The sequence below is a fragment of the Anopheles ziemanni genome, chromosome 3 (assembly GCF_943734765.1).
Source record: "Anopheles ziemanni chromosome 3, idAnoZiCoDA_A2_x.2, whole genome shotgun sequence".
NCBI classification, from domain to species: Eukaryota; Metazoa; Arthropoda; class Insecta; order Diptera; family Culicidae; genus Anopheles; species Anopheles ziemanni.
This window is the reverse complement of record NC_080706.1, coordinates 60029292-60045470: the sequence shown is the minus strand read 5'-3', so window position 1 is coordinate 60045470 and position 16179 is coordinate 60029292. Positions and strand designations below refer to the sequence as shown.

The 16179-nt window shown below is 41.4% G+C and overlaps 3 protein-coding genes across 5 annotated transcripts; 1 reads left to right on the top strand and 2 right to left on the bottom strand.

Moving 5' to 3' along the window:
• Positions 1-1344: 1344 nt before the first annotated feature.
• Positions 1345-2399, bottom strand: LOC131287211 (gamma-glutamylcyclotransferase-like). 2 transcript variants are annotated; one of them, XM_058316243.1, is made up of 4 exons: positions 2390-2399; positions 2284-2318; positions 2036-2175; positions 1345-1971 (listed from the first exon to the last, which is right to left on the bottom strand). In XM_058316243.1, the coding sequence occupies exons 1-4, from the start codon at positions 2392-2394 to the stop codon at positions 1537-1539; spliced, it is 615 nt and encodes a 204-aa protein (XP_058172226.1). In that variant the 5' UTR covers positions 2395-2399; the 3' UTR covers positions 1345-1536. The 2 variants fall into 2 exon arrangements, with proteins under 2 accessions (XP_058172226.1, XP_058172227.1); XM_058316244.1 differs by lacking the exon at positions 2390-2399 and having other exon boundaries at positions 2036-2185; positions 2284-2328.
• Positions 2400-3338: 939 nt separating this feature from the next.
• Positions 3339-4368, top strand: LOC131287121 (large ribosomal subunit protein uL2m). Its single transcript, XM_058316140.1, has 2 exons — positions 3339-3855; positions 3932-4368. The coding sequence occupies exons 1-2, from the start codon at positions 3381-3383 to the stop codon at positions 4348-4350; spliced, it is 894 nt and encodes a 297-aa protein (XP_058172123.1). The 5' UTR covers positions 3339-3380; the 3' UTR covers positions 4351-4368.
• Positions 4369-4462: 94 nt separating this feature from the next.
• LOC131290088 (lon protease homolog, mitochondrial) lies at positions 4463-7880 on the bottom strand. 2 transcript variants are annotated; one of them, XM_058319473.1, is made up of 8 exons: positions 7503-7880; positions 7174-7438; positions 6770-7091; positions 6566-6695; positions 6197-6501; positions 5701-6123; positions 5441-5628; positions 4463-5370 (listed from the first exon to the last, which is right to left on the bottom strand). In XM_058319473.1, the coding sequence occupies exons 1-8, from the start codon at positions 7878-7880 to the stop codon at positions 4481-4483; spliced, it is 2901 nt and encodes a 966-aa protein (XP_058175456.1). In that variant the 3' UTR covers positions 4463-4480. The 2 variants fall into 2 exon arrangements, with proteins under 2 accessions (XP_058175456.1, XP_058175457.1); XM_058319474.1 differs by having other exon boundaries at positions 6770-7040; positions 7503-7647.
• Positions 7881-16179: the final 8299 nt, after the last annotated feature.

The following is a 16179-nucleotide window of genomic DNA, read 5'->3' as shown; positions in this document are numbered from 1 at the left end:
TTAAACTAATCACAACAACTCTTTATTCTGCATCTGTGGAATGAAAATTTTACAACGTAAAGCGATTTTTTTGTTTAGTTGATTGCATGATAAACTATACTTGTATTGCTTATTTTATATTATGATGATTTTGTTTCTTTGTTGTTTATTTCATCGTGTGGATTTTTTTTTTTTTAAAGAAGATCATTGATATTCGTTTTGCAAGTACCCCTGTTTTACAATCACTAATATCTCTATCAAACTTGATAATTACCCATTCTAAAGGCCTTCAACGTTTGTCACAGCGGCTGGCACGGGTCGGACCAGCATAACACAGGAGTAGTTAGTCTCTGCCGGGTCTAACGTACGAACATTCATTAACGGAAGCTGTTTTTCTCCATCCCATGGAATGAGCAGCAAAAACGATGGACGGTGAGACGAAGCGGAATAATTCCGTAACCATTCAACAGGACGCTAATTTTGCTGGCTATCCTAGAGCATCCTATCGACAAAGTTATTCAAAAACGAACCATTTTAATAAAAGGCAAAGTTTTCGAGTGAAAGGCTTTTGTGGTGGCAAAAGACGGTAGAACGATAATGTATGGTCAAGAAATGGTTCCATGCCTGCAACTATGTCGAGACCTGAATGCTAGAAAAAAATAGTATAAAATACATTATTCGCAAATATCTTTGTAAGGAATTATGTTCTATCTATGGCAGAGTGAGTTCGTATCCAGACCAAGACCTTTCAAGCGATTGGTCTTTCTAGCTATGTACAATTAGCAGAATGCTAGAATATCCTGAAAATGCGCGGCCATGAATAGTAATATGCGACAAGAATTGTTCGTAGATCAAAAGCATCTGATCTGATATGTTTAGCGTTGCTCTTGAAACTGCGGTCGGCTTTGAGTTTTGTGTCTGGAGAATTGTCTGAAAAAGCTAGAGTTCATTACAATTCCCCTAGTTTTTCGATGTTTTTTACATGGTTCTATTTTCCAATATTGTCCCAGGAATTTCATTTTCTCCTACATGCAAAAGGACTTCAAGAATTCTCCAGCTTCCAATATTTTCCCCGCAAAGTTTTCCCTACTTCCAATACATTCCCCTTCATTCCATTTTCTCCGACTTCCATTTTTTCTCCTTCATTCCAGTGAACTAACACAATTCATTCGGATGAACTTATTTCAAATTATTTGAAAAAACGCATGCCGGAAAACGCTTTGGTTTAAAAGTGTGTGTGTGCGTGGAAAAGGCAATCCGAATAAATTCCGTTTTACAAGATTTTTTTGGAAAACTAATGCATTATGTTGTCATCAACAGAGAAAATATTCATTCCAATTCATAGAAAAAATAATGAAAGTAAAACTCAGAGGTTTATTTCAAAATTATCTCTGATAATTTTATTTTAGAAATGTCGCATTACACCTGCACATTTTTTCCCTGAATTGCTTCGCAATAAGCTGCAAATACGAAAGAAAGCTTAGCTTACCTGACCAAAACAAACATCGTAAAATTTGTACGTATTGTGGAGGATATTTACGTTATGTTCGTTATGACTCACTCTTCGATAGGTTTTTCTAGTTCCATCGATAACTGTGGATCACCGGTGTTACCATTGTGTTTAATTCGCTTCAACAGTGCAATATAGTCCTCTGGAAGACCTGTCTCTTTTGCCCCATTGATTATAATGTTCATGTACGTTTTCGAGGGCTGCCTTTCGTACGGACGATCAGCATCCGGTGCCAGGCAGCACGGATTTTTTACGAGTTGATAAACTCGACATTCTAGCGTGTCACCGCCGGGCAACACGACGGGTAAGGTTAGCGGTTTATAAACGCTGTTATGTACGCCTTCCTGTCGGTCTAAATCAGCTAGATTGCTGTTGTCGATTTCCCATATCGCTCCCCACACCTCTTCCCCTTTTTGTTCTACGATTGTTGCCGGAGCTCCTCTCCAACGAGCGGCATAGTGGAAAAAATCCAAACTGTAGTCCTACGGATGCATAAACGAACCATTGAAATAGAATAACGAGTAATTACTTATTAGACAAACGCACTTTTAAATACCCATATCCTTTGCGCACGGCAGTCGGATTTTGAATATGTATCCGCTTTGCTAAAAGGTTGCTCCCAAACGCAAAGTAATAGAAGGTTCCAGTAACCGCGGACATTTCGGCCAAGGATGCGGATAAGAAACCTAAAATAAGCTACGCTTAGATTCGATTGCAAGAACCGTCTCGTAGAAATGGTCGATGGATGGTGAAATACACTTTTGAAACGGACTTACACCACTGTTATTACTTACCCACTACAATAAATACCCCAAATGTGCGGTATGACCTACGGATGGAGGCGAATTGTAATAATAAAAAGGGTTTATCTCTGATAACTAGAGTAAACAATGTACTCACTGCATTTGATTTGTTGATAACAACGAAGTGTGCCAACTTTGTTGACATGATCCAGATCGAGTCAGAGTTGAACAGTAGTTTCCCATACCTTCGATTGATACGAATAAATGTTGATAACAGCACGTGCACAACAAATCTATTTGGGAACATTATTTTTAACAAATGAAAAAAGGGTTGATTAGGACACACATTTAGACTTTTGCTAATATACTCCTCAATTGAAATTGAAGTTTTTCGAAACAAGTTTGAGGTCAGCTGTTTTAAATGAAAACAAACAAAACGTTTGTGGGATACGAATATGCATAGTCCAACTATCTAAAAATATTGTTCGATAGAATAATAGGGCAAGAAATGAATAAAAATTTGTAATAGTCACAACAAAAAGGTAAGAAAACCATATTTGGTCCGAAAACAAATGTGTGCGTTATACTGACAGCATATCGTTTGAATGTAGTCAAAAGCTGTCAAAAGATGCTGTTAGGTGTGTTGTGGCATGCCGGGGTCGAGCATTTGCCGCTTTATTATTATCCTCGACAGACTTTCTTCTGTTTTCGGAATATGTTTGTCAAATTATTTCAATCATTTTTTTATTGTCAACCCCAAGGATACTCATAAGGTTGAGTCATATAGAACGATTTCACAGGTCAACATATCGCTATCTTGGAATTCTATAACAAAAACACATTTATTCTGATCAACTGCTACCAACCAAATGACTCAAGTATCAGAAAATTAATTTGATTAGAATTTTAAGGAAAACTCCTATCGGTGTATCTACAGCACCCGGAGATTGTAACCTCAAAATTGGTTAATTTTAGTATCCAGTACCTTCAAGGTATAGAGACATGATAAGCTGTGGCGATCCAACCTGTAGCTACAGTAATCTTGGCCAACCCGTAAAGATGTTGCGACAACCTGTCTAGTGTGTAGTAACCTTGAGATTGTTGCATAAATAAAGTGTGTGCCGCGGGGAAGCTCGTTTCCTTCAATAATGGCCAATTTGGCTAAGTTGTTTCAACGTTTATCGATAGCTACGCTGACCAGAGATGTGCGCCATACGTGTATCCGTCCCATATCGTTGGAAAGCTTGGAAATATACCTAAACAAACCGAAACCCGGAGGCGGAAAATCCTTCCGGCGTATTGTACATTACCCCACGGAGTACACGGTGGAACCGCTTCGTGTGACAAACTTGGCCGGTCGAGATCCCGAGACGGGTCGCTTGATAGCGAAGGGTATCGGAGGCGGTATTAAACATAAGTACCACTGGATAAAATGGGTCCGGGATGGCCCTCTGGAAGGCCCACCCCAGGTTGAAAAGGTGATCGACGTTATTGACGACGGCTGCCGTACGGCAAAGGTAGCCCTCGTTGCGGTCGGAAATGAGATGAAATATATTCTTGCGACGGAAAATATGCAAGCTGGTGACCTTATAAAAACATCTCGTTTTATTCCACGTATTCCTGGTAAGCAATAGGATACTCTTCCCTTGCACCCCACTCACACCTCCATAGTACGTTGCTAATGAATTATTTGTTCTAGTCCGGGCTAACGAGGGGGACGCCTACCCGTTGGGTGCGCTGCAGGTTGGCACACTGATACATTGTTTGGAAAAATACCCCGGACAACCCTGCCATCTGATCCATGCTGCCGGTTCTTATGGGACGATTTTGCGCAAATTCGGCGATTTGGTCGTCGTTCAATTGCCGTCGAAGCAAGAGTTTGCGTTCCAGCAGACATGTATGGCCACCGTTGGTCGCGTCTCTAACATCGCGCACAGTAAAACGCCGATCGGTTCGGCACAGAAGAACCGTGAGCTAGGAAATCGTCCACGCTCCGGATTGTGGCATCGTAAGGACGGCCGACACGGTCGTAAGGTACGCCGCCTTCCTCCGATGCGTGTAATTCCGCCGCCAGCCGAGAAAGCCGCCGAACCGTTGAAATTAACCCTCAAAGTGTAGAATTGGTCTTGTTGAACAATAAATAGTGTTGTGGATACGAGAAAATAACATTTACGGAAGCATTTAATTGATCGCATTGCCCGAAATTCAACTATTCACATCCCTAAACTTCTAATAATTAATCACTAACTTAGCTTTCAGGGAACACAATTCGATACACATCCGCATACGTGGTAGCATAGTGTACCTCTAAGCCTTCAGTAATGAACGCTGGTAGGTCGGTGAAATCTTTCTTATTGTCCTCCGGTAGGATGATGCAGTTCACACCGCTTCGTTTGGCAGCGATCGTCTTTTCCTTGATTCCTCCAACAGGTAGTACTTTTCCCATGAGTGAAACTTCTCCAGTCATAGCTACATTTTGCCGTATCGGTTGACTCTTGGCTAACGAAAGCAGTGCAGTCACAATGGTTACGCCCGCACTTGGACCATCCTTCGGAGTGGCTCCCTCGGGGACATGCAGATGCAGATGGCTACACTCGAGGAAATTATTCGACGGATCGGTCTGCTTGATGAAGTTTCGGGCGACCGTCAGCGATATCCGTGCTGATTCCTTCATTACGTCACCGAGATGGCCGGTCAATTCGAGGGTGCCGTCGCTGGGCACCGGCTTGGAGTCGACACCGTCCGCCGGCTCTAAATGCTTACGCTTCGCCGTTTCAATGTACAAAGCCGAGCCACCCATAGCAGTCCATGCGAGACCCATTACCACTCCCGGTGGTGTAATGTCATACATACGATCATGTGTAAATATGGGTTTTCCGAGCAAATCGCTCAGATTGCCACCGGAAACTTCAGTAAACTCAGCCTCCTTTCGCACGACCTTGAAGGCTACTTTGCGTACGATCTTCTCAACTTGCTTTTGCAAGTTGCGTACTCCCGATTCACGGCAGTAACTTCTGATCAGCACATTCAACGCATCGTCGGTTATGTTGATGTGCTTATCTTCGACTCCACTGTCTCTCATCGCTTGCGGAATGAGGTACTGTTTGGCAATGGCTAGCTTTTCTTCGGCAACATATCCTGTAAATGTTGTAAAAAAGGCTCACAAAAACCGTTTGTATGCAGCGTTAACAGAAAAATGAATAATTACCTGACATATCAATCATTTCCATTCGATCGCGCAGGGGCTCGGGTATCGTGTCAATTACATTCGCCGTGCAGATGAATAGAACCTTCGATAGGTCGACTGGCACGTCCAGATAGTGATCCAAGAAATTTACATTTTGTTCCGGATCGAGCAACTCGAGCAATGCAGAACTGGGATCACCCTGGTATCCCCTAAAGAAGTACAAACAGAAGAATGAAATTGTATTCAAATGTTTGAAACGATTTATAAAAAAAATCTACTACCTTCCGATTTTGTCCACCTCGTCGATCAAAACTAAAGGATTTTCGGTCTTAGTTTTTTTCAAACATTGTATCAATTTGCCCGGCATAGCACCGACGTATGTCCGGCGGTGTCCCTTAATTTCTGCCACATCCGTCATACCGCCCACACTAAACCGGAAGTACTCCCTGTTCAGAGCTTTCGCGATTGATCGGGCTATACTGGTTTTTCCCACACCCGGAGGACCATAGAAGCAAAGGATTTTGCCTTGTGTCGTTCCCTTCAGCTGACTAACGGCGATAAACTCGAGAATACGTTTTTTGATGTCCTCCATACCGTAGTGATCTTCGTCCAATATTTTGGTCGCCTGATCGATGTCCAAGTTTTCCTCACTCATTACACCCCACGGTAGTGTGGTTAACCAGTCTAAATAATTCCTCGTAACACTAAGAAACGATTCAGAATATTTCTCATTAGTGTGCGAACCCTACACCTCCTTTAGAACATATCGATACATACTTAAACTCCGAGCTATGACTTTCGAGAAAGTTGAGCTTTGTCAGTTCCTCCTCAATGACATCGGCAACGGCCTTGGGTACAACTTTATCCTTTATCCGCTCGCGGTATTTTTCTCCGATAGCGTCTTTATCATCTTTCTCGATACCGAGCTCCTTTTTGATTACCTTCAGCTGTTCCTGCAGGATGTATTTGCGGTGCTGCTGTTTTACCTTTTCCTCCACCTCACGGCCAATCTTTGCCTGTAACTTGGAAAGTTCTAGCTCTTTCTTCAACATCGACAATGAAAGCATCAAACGTTTAGGAATCTGTGAAGGTGACATTTTAGATTAGCAGAAATGAAGAAAAAAAAATATGAAAAAGCATTCTTACATCCATTTCTTCCAAGATCTCCTGCAGCTCGGCCGGTTCCGCTGCCGACAGAGATGCTCCCAGATCGCACAAATAAACCGGATTGTCCACTACACGCTGGTTTTGATGCAGCATCTGCTGAAGACTTTCACTGTAAGGGATAAGAAACATAAGCACGTCATCGGACGGAAACGATCCTATGTCGCCTATTGATTTTTCTCTTACCGGTACAACGGATTCATGGTAATAATATCACGAATAGTTTTAATCACTTCTTGTGTTAATGCTTTAACTTCCTCCGTATGTTTGAAGCTCTCATGTTTCACGTTTTCTACCTCAACCATAAGCAGCGGCTGTTGTTCACCATCTTTCAGTAGTCGGCGCTTTGGGGCTTCCTCCACTGGCGTACCGTCCGCCGAGTGATCGTTGTTTGCGTTGCGTATTTGTTTGTTCCTCAGTTTGTGCTTTCTTCGACGCTTCTCCGCATCCGGTTCGTCTACCGAAACCCCGATTTGCGTTTTAAAGAACGGATATTTTATAGACATTTCTGATACACGGTGACAAAAAACAGTCCAACATGATAGTAGTTCCTTCACCCGTAACACGACCAACGGTGCATTAGTACCTACCCTTGCCTGGTGCCGGTGCGTCCAAGTCTTCATAAAGTTGACCAACGATTTTGATGCGCCTGTGCGCCGTAACTACCAACCGTAAGCGGTCGCCGAGATCCTGCATTTCTTGGATTTGTGCAAATGTACCCACGTCGTACACCTCTTTCAATGTTTCCATCACCTCGTTCGGGTTGTCATCGTCCCGTTTTAGGAAAATGCCTACATACGGCTGATTCAGCTTCACTTTGCGTCGTAGCAAATCAATCAACATTGGATTTGATACCTAAAAAGCATTAAAAGTAACTTTATTTACTGTTTCCTTGGATTTTGGAAGTATGTATGTTTACCTCAAGGATTTTCATAAAACGCGGAAACACGGGGTTTCGCTTAGTGGCTATGACTGGTAAATGGGGCCATACTTCTGGAATAGCTACGGTGGCTGGCAGCTGATTCGTGAAAGTGACTGGAGGCTCCACCGGCGGATCAACTGGATCATCGGAACTAGAATCATTTTTGCTGCAAAAGCTTCTAGAGTTTCCATACAGTGCTGCATTGCGTAGTGCCAGTATCAGCCTTCCATTCGAACGATTAAATGCGGGATTATTGATCACTGACGATCGATATGTACTGAACTGAACTCTATCGCATGCGAATACAGCCGGCCGTATGTATCGTGTTAAACTCTTTAATGGCGTACAAGCTGCATTCCTAAGTATTTGGATCATGTTTAATATAAACTTTATTTATACTTTCAACAAGAGCAAACACTTTCGTTTCCGAGAAACTCTGTATTACATCAGATTATCTTCTGATCGTAGACTTTGTTTTCACACGGAAAACCTAGCCGAAAGTACTGGAAAAACGTGACAGCTTTTTGACAGATTAATGCTAAATTACAAAACAAGGAAAACAATGACACGCGCTCCAGACTACAGCGCGACGTCCCGTCACGAAACGCGACGACGCCTGACAGGCGGCTGAACTCCATACAAAAAAAAAAAGTTGCACGCTAGACGATGCCAGGTATAGAAACAGCGAAAAATGCGACGTCTTCTTCTTCGTTCGGTATGCTAGTCGGGGTAAATCCTCCTACGCTAACTCGGGGTCCACACTACAGCGCGACGTCTCGTTTCAAAAGTAGCCCAGTTTCGCAGAACAATCGCGCAAGCCAAGCGCGACAGAGGTAGGGGAGTATGTGGAAACAAACATCGACAATATTTTGCCCCATCGTAGGAGGTATATATATCTCCGTCATCTCCTATTTGTTGAAGAGCAGTTTGTTTACGTTTCGGCACCCGAAAAAACTTTGGTAAGAATATCAATTAAAATGGAGTTTGATAACTGAATTACATTTGTGAAGGCTAAAAATAAGTAGTACAACGAAAACTCCGATGTTTCGTGAAGAATATTGCTCGTTTTGTACGCGTTTGTGTTTCGGCTTGTTTACGTTTTGTCCAGCTGTCCGTTTGTTTACGTTTCGAATTGACATTTGACAAGAGCTAGCGCGACGTCGCGTTTTTCGCTGTTTCTACACTAGCACGATTTGTGCGACATTTTTTTGTATGGAGTTCGGCCGCTTGTCAGGCGACAACGCGTTTCGTGACGGAACGTCGCGCTGCAGTGTGGACCCTGAGTTACACGGGGTGGAAAAGGCATCTCCCAGATTTATGCCCAGAGGCATCCCCAGATATATTAACAAGACGTATTTTGGGGTAAAAGAATTCTCTTCACAACTGCCCGCTTTTCTTTTCAGAATTCTTTTACCCCTTCTTTTGCAGCAGATATCCTATGCAATCTAGGCGTGAACCGACTTCTGAAAAGAAGGGTAAAACAATTCTCTTTATACTTGCGGGACACCTCAAAAGAGAACAGTTTTGACAACGTGACTGTGCGTTTATAACAGCCATTTCTAACTATACGTGGCAAAAACGTATACCCATTCGTAGTAAATTATATGAGCTGGACGCTCAAAAAATGAGCATGCGTCTGACTTTGTGGTCGATTTTAGAGTACTTAGAATTGATAACAATGATTTTTGTTCATTGCATCTTCTTGGTGCACCTTCCTACGAAGTACGTGCAAAAAGAACGGTGAAAAAAATCGTACCCAAGCGGCGCAATAAACAATAGAGTGGAAAAAGTTGGAATTTTGAAGGCCAATCGCAAAGTCGGACAGTTATATTTCATCGTATTTTTGTTAGCTAAAGTGGTGTGTAAGTTAGTTTCGACACTTAATATTTGTTACTATCGATGCAGACGGCTCTTGGGCATCGTTAGAAGCACTCGGATGATTCGATTTATTATATTATTAAAGTTTTATTGAAATATGCGTCTCACTACTTTGTTGGAACGAAACGTCATCATTTATCCATCATAACGATGGAAAAAGATTTCAAAACATATGAAATTAGACTTAAGGCTGATTCGCACGTCGGCAAGTGCAAGTGGCAAGTAAGCAGGCAAGTGGCAAGTAGCCGTTCGCACTGCAGGCAAGTACTTGCCAGTAACTTGATCACTCACCGTCCGTCCACACGGCGCTGCGACAATTCGGCGACCGGGATTTCTGCGACCGATTTGTGCTCACCGGAAGTGTCAAAGTAATCAAAAGTAGCCCAAGTCGGCCATCTTGCATGTCAAAAGTGTCGCAGAAACTCCCGCCGGCACTGGGTCGCAGCGTTGGACAATCTGGCCAACGTTTTCGTCGCAACTTTCTGCGACATTACAAAAAGACCGTTATTCGTATGTAACAACCCGGTTGACAGAAATTCAAATTTTCTGCTGCTGTCATGTAGTTCCAGCAAGAGTCCCAGCAACCTCCCAGCAAGTCAAAATTTGACGGATCGCCCATGTATTGCCGCACACATTTGCATTGGTTTGCTTGGTGGTGTGCGTGAGGCTAGCTCGCATGTAGGTGTGTGTGTATGGTATATTCTATGAATGTGATATTTTCTTCTACCCGCAGAATGCTGCGGTGAAATCAAAACATTTGCTTTTTGAGAATTAAGTCATCGGAAGTTTATTATTCGGATATTTGCGATCATTCTGTTTTCTGACTTACTAGTGTAGGGATCCGGCCTTTGCAGTGGAGTTGCCGACTCAGAACGATCCAATTCTTATTAGCATATGCAATCCAGCTCACCGTCCGTCCACACGGCGCTGCGACAATTCTGCGACCGGGGTTTCTGCGACCGATTTGTGATCACCGGAACCCAGGTAACCACGAGCTGTCATCTTTGGAACATTCAATGTTTATACCATGTGCGAGAGCGAGAGCGCACGACTAAGGAAGCAATTCCACTGTGCCTCTCCCTTTCCACCGCATCACACAAATTTGTAAACAAAATCGGAAGCAACGTTGCAAGCTTCCAGCACTTCGGAAATTTTGATTTTATCAAAAGTGGTGTCCATAACTAGTGAAAATGGCATACAAAAACAACTTTCTAGGGCAGCTTAAGCGTTCAGGTAATTTGTACAAAGTGAATGGGAAAAGATTTGATCAGGAGAGCCAACATTCTTGTGGAATGGAACGTAAGTGTTTGTGCTTGTGCTGCTCAATATTTGAATCCGAAATTTAAATAAATAATTATTTATTTTAGAAGCTCCTAGTACCAGTGTGGGTCAGCTAGAGATTAATGATGATTCTTTGATCGTCTACGATCTAGTTGTCGAAGAAGACCTCAGAAGAAAAAACGCGTTCTGGAGACGATCACGGTCAAGACAAAGTCTCAAGAATCGATGGTGTACCGGATAACGTGAGCAGTGTAGATAGCTTTGGTGGAAGTACTTTGAAGTAAGGCAACACGACGATGGAGGAATGTATAAGGTTTTTGGCAGTTGTTCAAAATCTGTTTCGTTCGATTGTGAACAAGATGTTAGATATTTTACGAGAGAATCAGCTGCCGAAGAACGATTGTACTCTTTTGAAAACTAATAGGACCGTCGCGAACATTATTGCAGTGAATGGTGGTCGATATTGGCACAAATCCATCCTATGTAGTTTGTCCAAACGATTCAGGTAAGATGATTGAAATACTAGTCGAATGCGCTAACACGTATCGTGATGTTGAATTATTATTTATTTCTAGCAATGTGAAATGTCGATATCTCTAAATTTATCTATCGATGGGTTGCCACTACACAGACGTGGCCTGGACACGTTTTGGCTGATTCTTATGAACATCCATGAGCTACCACAAGTGGCTCGGTGGCAATCTTCAGCGGCTCGTCAAAGCCGCTAAGGGTCGAAGAGTTCCTAAGACATGTGTGCAGGAGCTTAACGACTTTGATTACGGAGCCATCATCAACGAAGTGCAACATGAGATAAAAGTTCGTGCAATTATAGCTGATGCAGCGGCACGAGCATTTATTAAAGGTAAGACTTTCATTATCTCTAATTGTTACTTTACTCATCTTTGTTACGTCCGTTTTCAGGTGTGACAAACTTCAATGAAAAACATGGTTGTTTAAAGTGTACTGCCGAAGGCGAATATAATTTGAATTCCCACACATTAGTTTTGAAGGGCGTTTGTTAATCTATGTGAACCTACTGGCCTAAATGTTTGGCTAGGTTTGTTTACCTCACTGAGTGGAACCAATGCCAGGGAAATAAAATACAAGCTTGCGGCCATTCAAGTAGATGAGGAGGGTCAACATCTATTTATACGTTTATCTCATTCATTAGTGGAGTAAGTTAAGAAACGACTAATCAATCGAAAGAATAATATAAACATGTTACATATATGGGCATCCAACATAAACAATAAATACAAAATATTGGTTTTTCGTTCCATAACGACATCGATTCATTTTAATTAGAATTTGACTTTAAAACAATTCTACACATAAAAGAAATATCGATTATTAGTATACATAAACACTAGAGAAACCAATAAACAAAATGGAAATCACAATAGTGTAGTTAAAAAAACCCAATAGCAAATCACTTTTCAGTTTTCAATCCACAATCATTCCATGGAATTATGAAAAGCACCATTCGGTTGGAAAAGTAGCCAAATCAATGAAACACACAATGAAAATGATGCTCCACCAAGTGATGCGCCGACATTCATCTCCACGGAATTACCCAAAGCAAGCAACCAAATGTTGATCCACAAGACGCACCTGCAAAAACATGATCAAAAAGAAAGATTTAATCGTTTGGCGGCAGCATATAATGAATCAAAGCAAAAGCAGTGCATCAGCATACAGATGCATACTGATATATTGCGGCTACTTTTACAGACTGGTGCTTTTCGTTGTGCCAAGGAATAACTGTGGTCATCACCTGTTGAAAATGTTTGTTGATAGATATTGTCAATTAAGCTACCAATCGTCGAAGCGGAGCGTGGCTCATGTGATTTGGTGAGCCGACAACAACATACCATTTCTTGTCCCAAGCAGTTCGAGCCTCAGAAGCAGCAAACACCAACACAAGTAAGTAACAATACTAGTTATAAAAAGATTTGAACCAAATGATCCATATTCCCCTCTAATAGGTTGGACAATAATAGTTGCAACTAAATGACAAGCGAGACCGGTGGAAATACAGCGGCTGATCCCAAAGAGTGGGAGATGCAAGATCGTCAAGTGAAACTACCAACTATTTTAAATTCACCGTTTTTTTTATTTCATATCGCTATACTTTTTCACCGGGTTTGACCGTCGGTAAAAATGGCCGCCTCCATGAGTTGTCAAAACTCAAATGGCTGGGTTACAGTTCCTAATGTAGCGGTTTATTGGAAGGTGGAAAAACGTTCTAAAGATCAGACAGAATGTTCCAAAGATGCTTGTCAATTGTTAGTTGGGAAGTGTCAAAGTAATCAAAAGTAGCCCAAGTCGGCCATCTTGTATGTCAAAAGTGTCGCAGAAACTCCCACCGGCACCGGGTCGCGGCGTTGGACGATCTGGCCAACGTTTGTGTCGCAACTTTCTGCGACATTACAAAAATACCGTTATTCGTATGTAAAAATGGTCATTGTCGTGGTTTGCTCGACGAGAAGGAGTTTTGATATAGTAAATAAATATACTGGCGTGCAAATTCATGTTTTTAATGCGTTTTTTAATTTAACTATTGTGTTAAAATGAAAGAATGTAAATAATAATTATAATGCATGCACCCTATAGCATATTTTTATTATTTATTATTCTACAAAGTCAAAAATTAATGCTTTTCAAAATTATTAATGTTAATACAAGTTACCGTTAAAAGCGTTATTTTGGAAGCGCTTAAGTATTAATACCTACTAAATAGTATAATTATATTTTTATAATTAATACTTATTTAAAGGTATTAATACTTATACGCTTCCAAAATGACACTTTTAACGTTAACTTGTTTTTACATTAATGCTTATGACTTGCTAGAATAATAAAAATATGCTATAGGGTGCATTTACATTATAATTATTATTTACATTCTTTCATTTTAACACAATAGTTAAATTAAAAAACGCATTAAAAACATGAATAAGCACGCCAGTATATTTATTTACTATATCAAAACTCCTTCTCGTCGAGCAAACCACGACAATGACCATTTTTACATACGAATAACGGTCTTTTTGTAATGTCGCAGAAAGTTGCGACACAAACGTTGGCCAGATCGTCCAACGCCGCGACACGGTGCCGGTGGGAGTTTCTGCGACACTTTTGACATACAAGATGACCGACTTGGGCTACTTTGATTACTTTGACACTTCCGGTGAGCACAAATCGGTCGCAGAAACCCCGGTCGCAGAATTGTCGCAGCGCCGTGTGGACGGACGGTCATGCATCATTCGACGCATTCTTTAGCTTTGCTTTTCATTCCTAAAAGTAAAAAAAGTTAGAATGTTACTGATTTAAATCACCAAGATTTCCATCATTTTTATAAGTTTATTAGTTTTTTCTTACCTCAACAGTTTTAATGGCACAATCATAACACTTGCTGCTCAATGCACTTGCGCCTGCACTTTGAGATTGCTATGATCAGACTGCGCAAATACATGATGCTGTAGTTGCTCCAACAAGGAACACACTCACATATATCAAATAGGTTTCGTACGTAAGTACGTGCGTATACGCGAATAACGACGCATGCTTACTGCAGTAAGTATATTGGGGATAGTTTGGCGTTGCATGGTTGCAAAGGATAGAATATGCATAGGAAGCATTCGCACCCTCTCTCTCCCTAAGAAAACGACCAACGCACACATTCTCATTTCTAATCACAGAGTTGAGGGGGGGAGAAGTACAGATTTTTGGATGCGGGGACCCAAAATCAGGGTGAACTGACATTTGTCGTCAACCGGGAATGGTCATTACAGGGTTTGACAGGCCAACATACAACTGGGGCAACGTTCCTTCTAAATCGCACCTTCTTTCAAAACAATAACAAAATTGAAGTTCTAACGTCAACTGGGTTATCGATCAGCATCACGCTGTAACTTGACACGGAGGGCGTAACCGATCAGTGTCAAAAAGGAACTTGTCAATGAAATGAGCGTTCTAGACACGGCAGAAAATCATCACGCTTCTGATGTTTCATATTGTTGTACTTTTTTCATTGGAGTTTACCGCTATATATATTTTAAAAATCGCGCGCTTTTTTGTACGTTTGGTTTCACATACCTGGTGAATTACAAAGTGTAGCAAAAGTGTCTTGTGAAGATTCAAGTGAGAAATTACATTGTGTATTGAACAATGGAGGGTGAGAACGAATTCAACGAGTTCCTTGAGATATAAAATTCACCAGGTATGTGAAACCAGACGTACAAAAAAGCGCGCGATTTTTAAAATATTTACAGCGGTAAACTCCAATGAAAAAAGTACAACAATATGAAACATCAGAAGCGTGATGATTTTCTGCCGTGTCTAGAACGCTCATTTCATTGACAAGTTCCTTTTTGACACTGATCGGTTACGCCCTCCGTGTCAAGTTACAGCGTGATGCTGATCGATAACCCAGTTGACGTTAGAACTTCAATTTTGTTATTGTTTTGAAAGAAGGTGCGATTTAGAAGGAACGTTGCCCCAGTTGTATGTTGGCCTGTCAAACCCTGTAATGTAAATGCGCCCTATGGCATATTTTGGGGAATCATTACATGGGTAAGCATTCTAGAAAGTCAAAAACATTAATGTAAAAACAAGCATACATTTACATTCATACATTTTAATTCAATAGTTGAATTAAAAAACGCATTAAAAACATGAATTAATACGTCAGTATATTTATTTACTATATCAAAACTCCTTCTCGTCGAACAAACCACGACAATGACCATTGTTACATACGAATAACGGTCTTTTTGTAATGTCGCAGAAAGTTGCGACGAAAACGTTGGCCAGATTGTCCAACGCTGCGACCCAGTGCCGGCGGGAGTTTCTGCGACACTTTTGACATGCAAGATGGCCGACTTGGGCTACTTTTGATTACTTTGACACTTCCGGTGAGCACAAATCGGTCGCAGAAACCCCGGTCGCAGAATTGTCGCAGCGCCGTGTGGACGGACGGTCACACAAGTACACAATGACGAATTAATTTGAATTTACCATTATTTCATCATCAATAAATAAAAAGATCGATCAATGATACTATCAAATAATATTTCTCGAACATTAGTCGAAAATTACCCAATCTGCAAGGTTTGGCTTAAAAGACCGAATGCCTCAATTTACGATGCAGGGTTGAGGAGTTTGAATGGTTTTTACTGCGCTTGGTTTCTGCTTGTGTCCGTGTAGTTACATACTGTCAAGCGGGATTAAAGTGCATTTCGTGCGATTTTCAATAGGTACGGTCACACGAGACGAACCCTGCTCGAATTTGGACGCTCGGCGAACCTTTTCTTGAATGTGTTAGTGAATCGAGCAGAGTTCGAGAACCTTTTTCGAGCAGAAAAGGTTCACCGATTTTGGTGGATAGCACGAACCTTTGCCGCGAACCTTTTTGACGTTCCGTTCGATTTCCCCATTTGTTTACAATGCTTACTTTGATTTATTCTTACCAACTATCAATGAAACTACATCAAAGATTCGTTACGTGTGAACG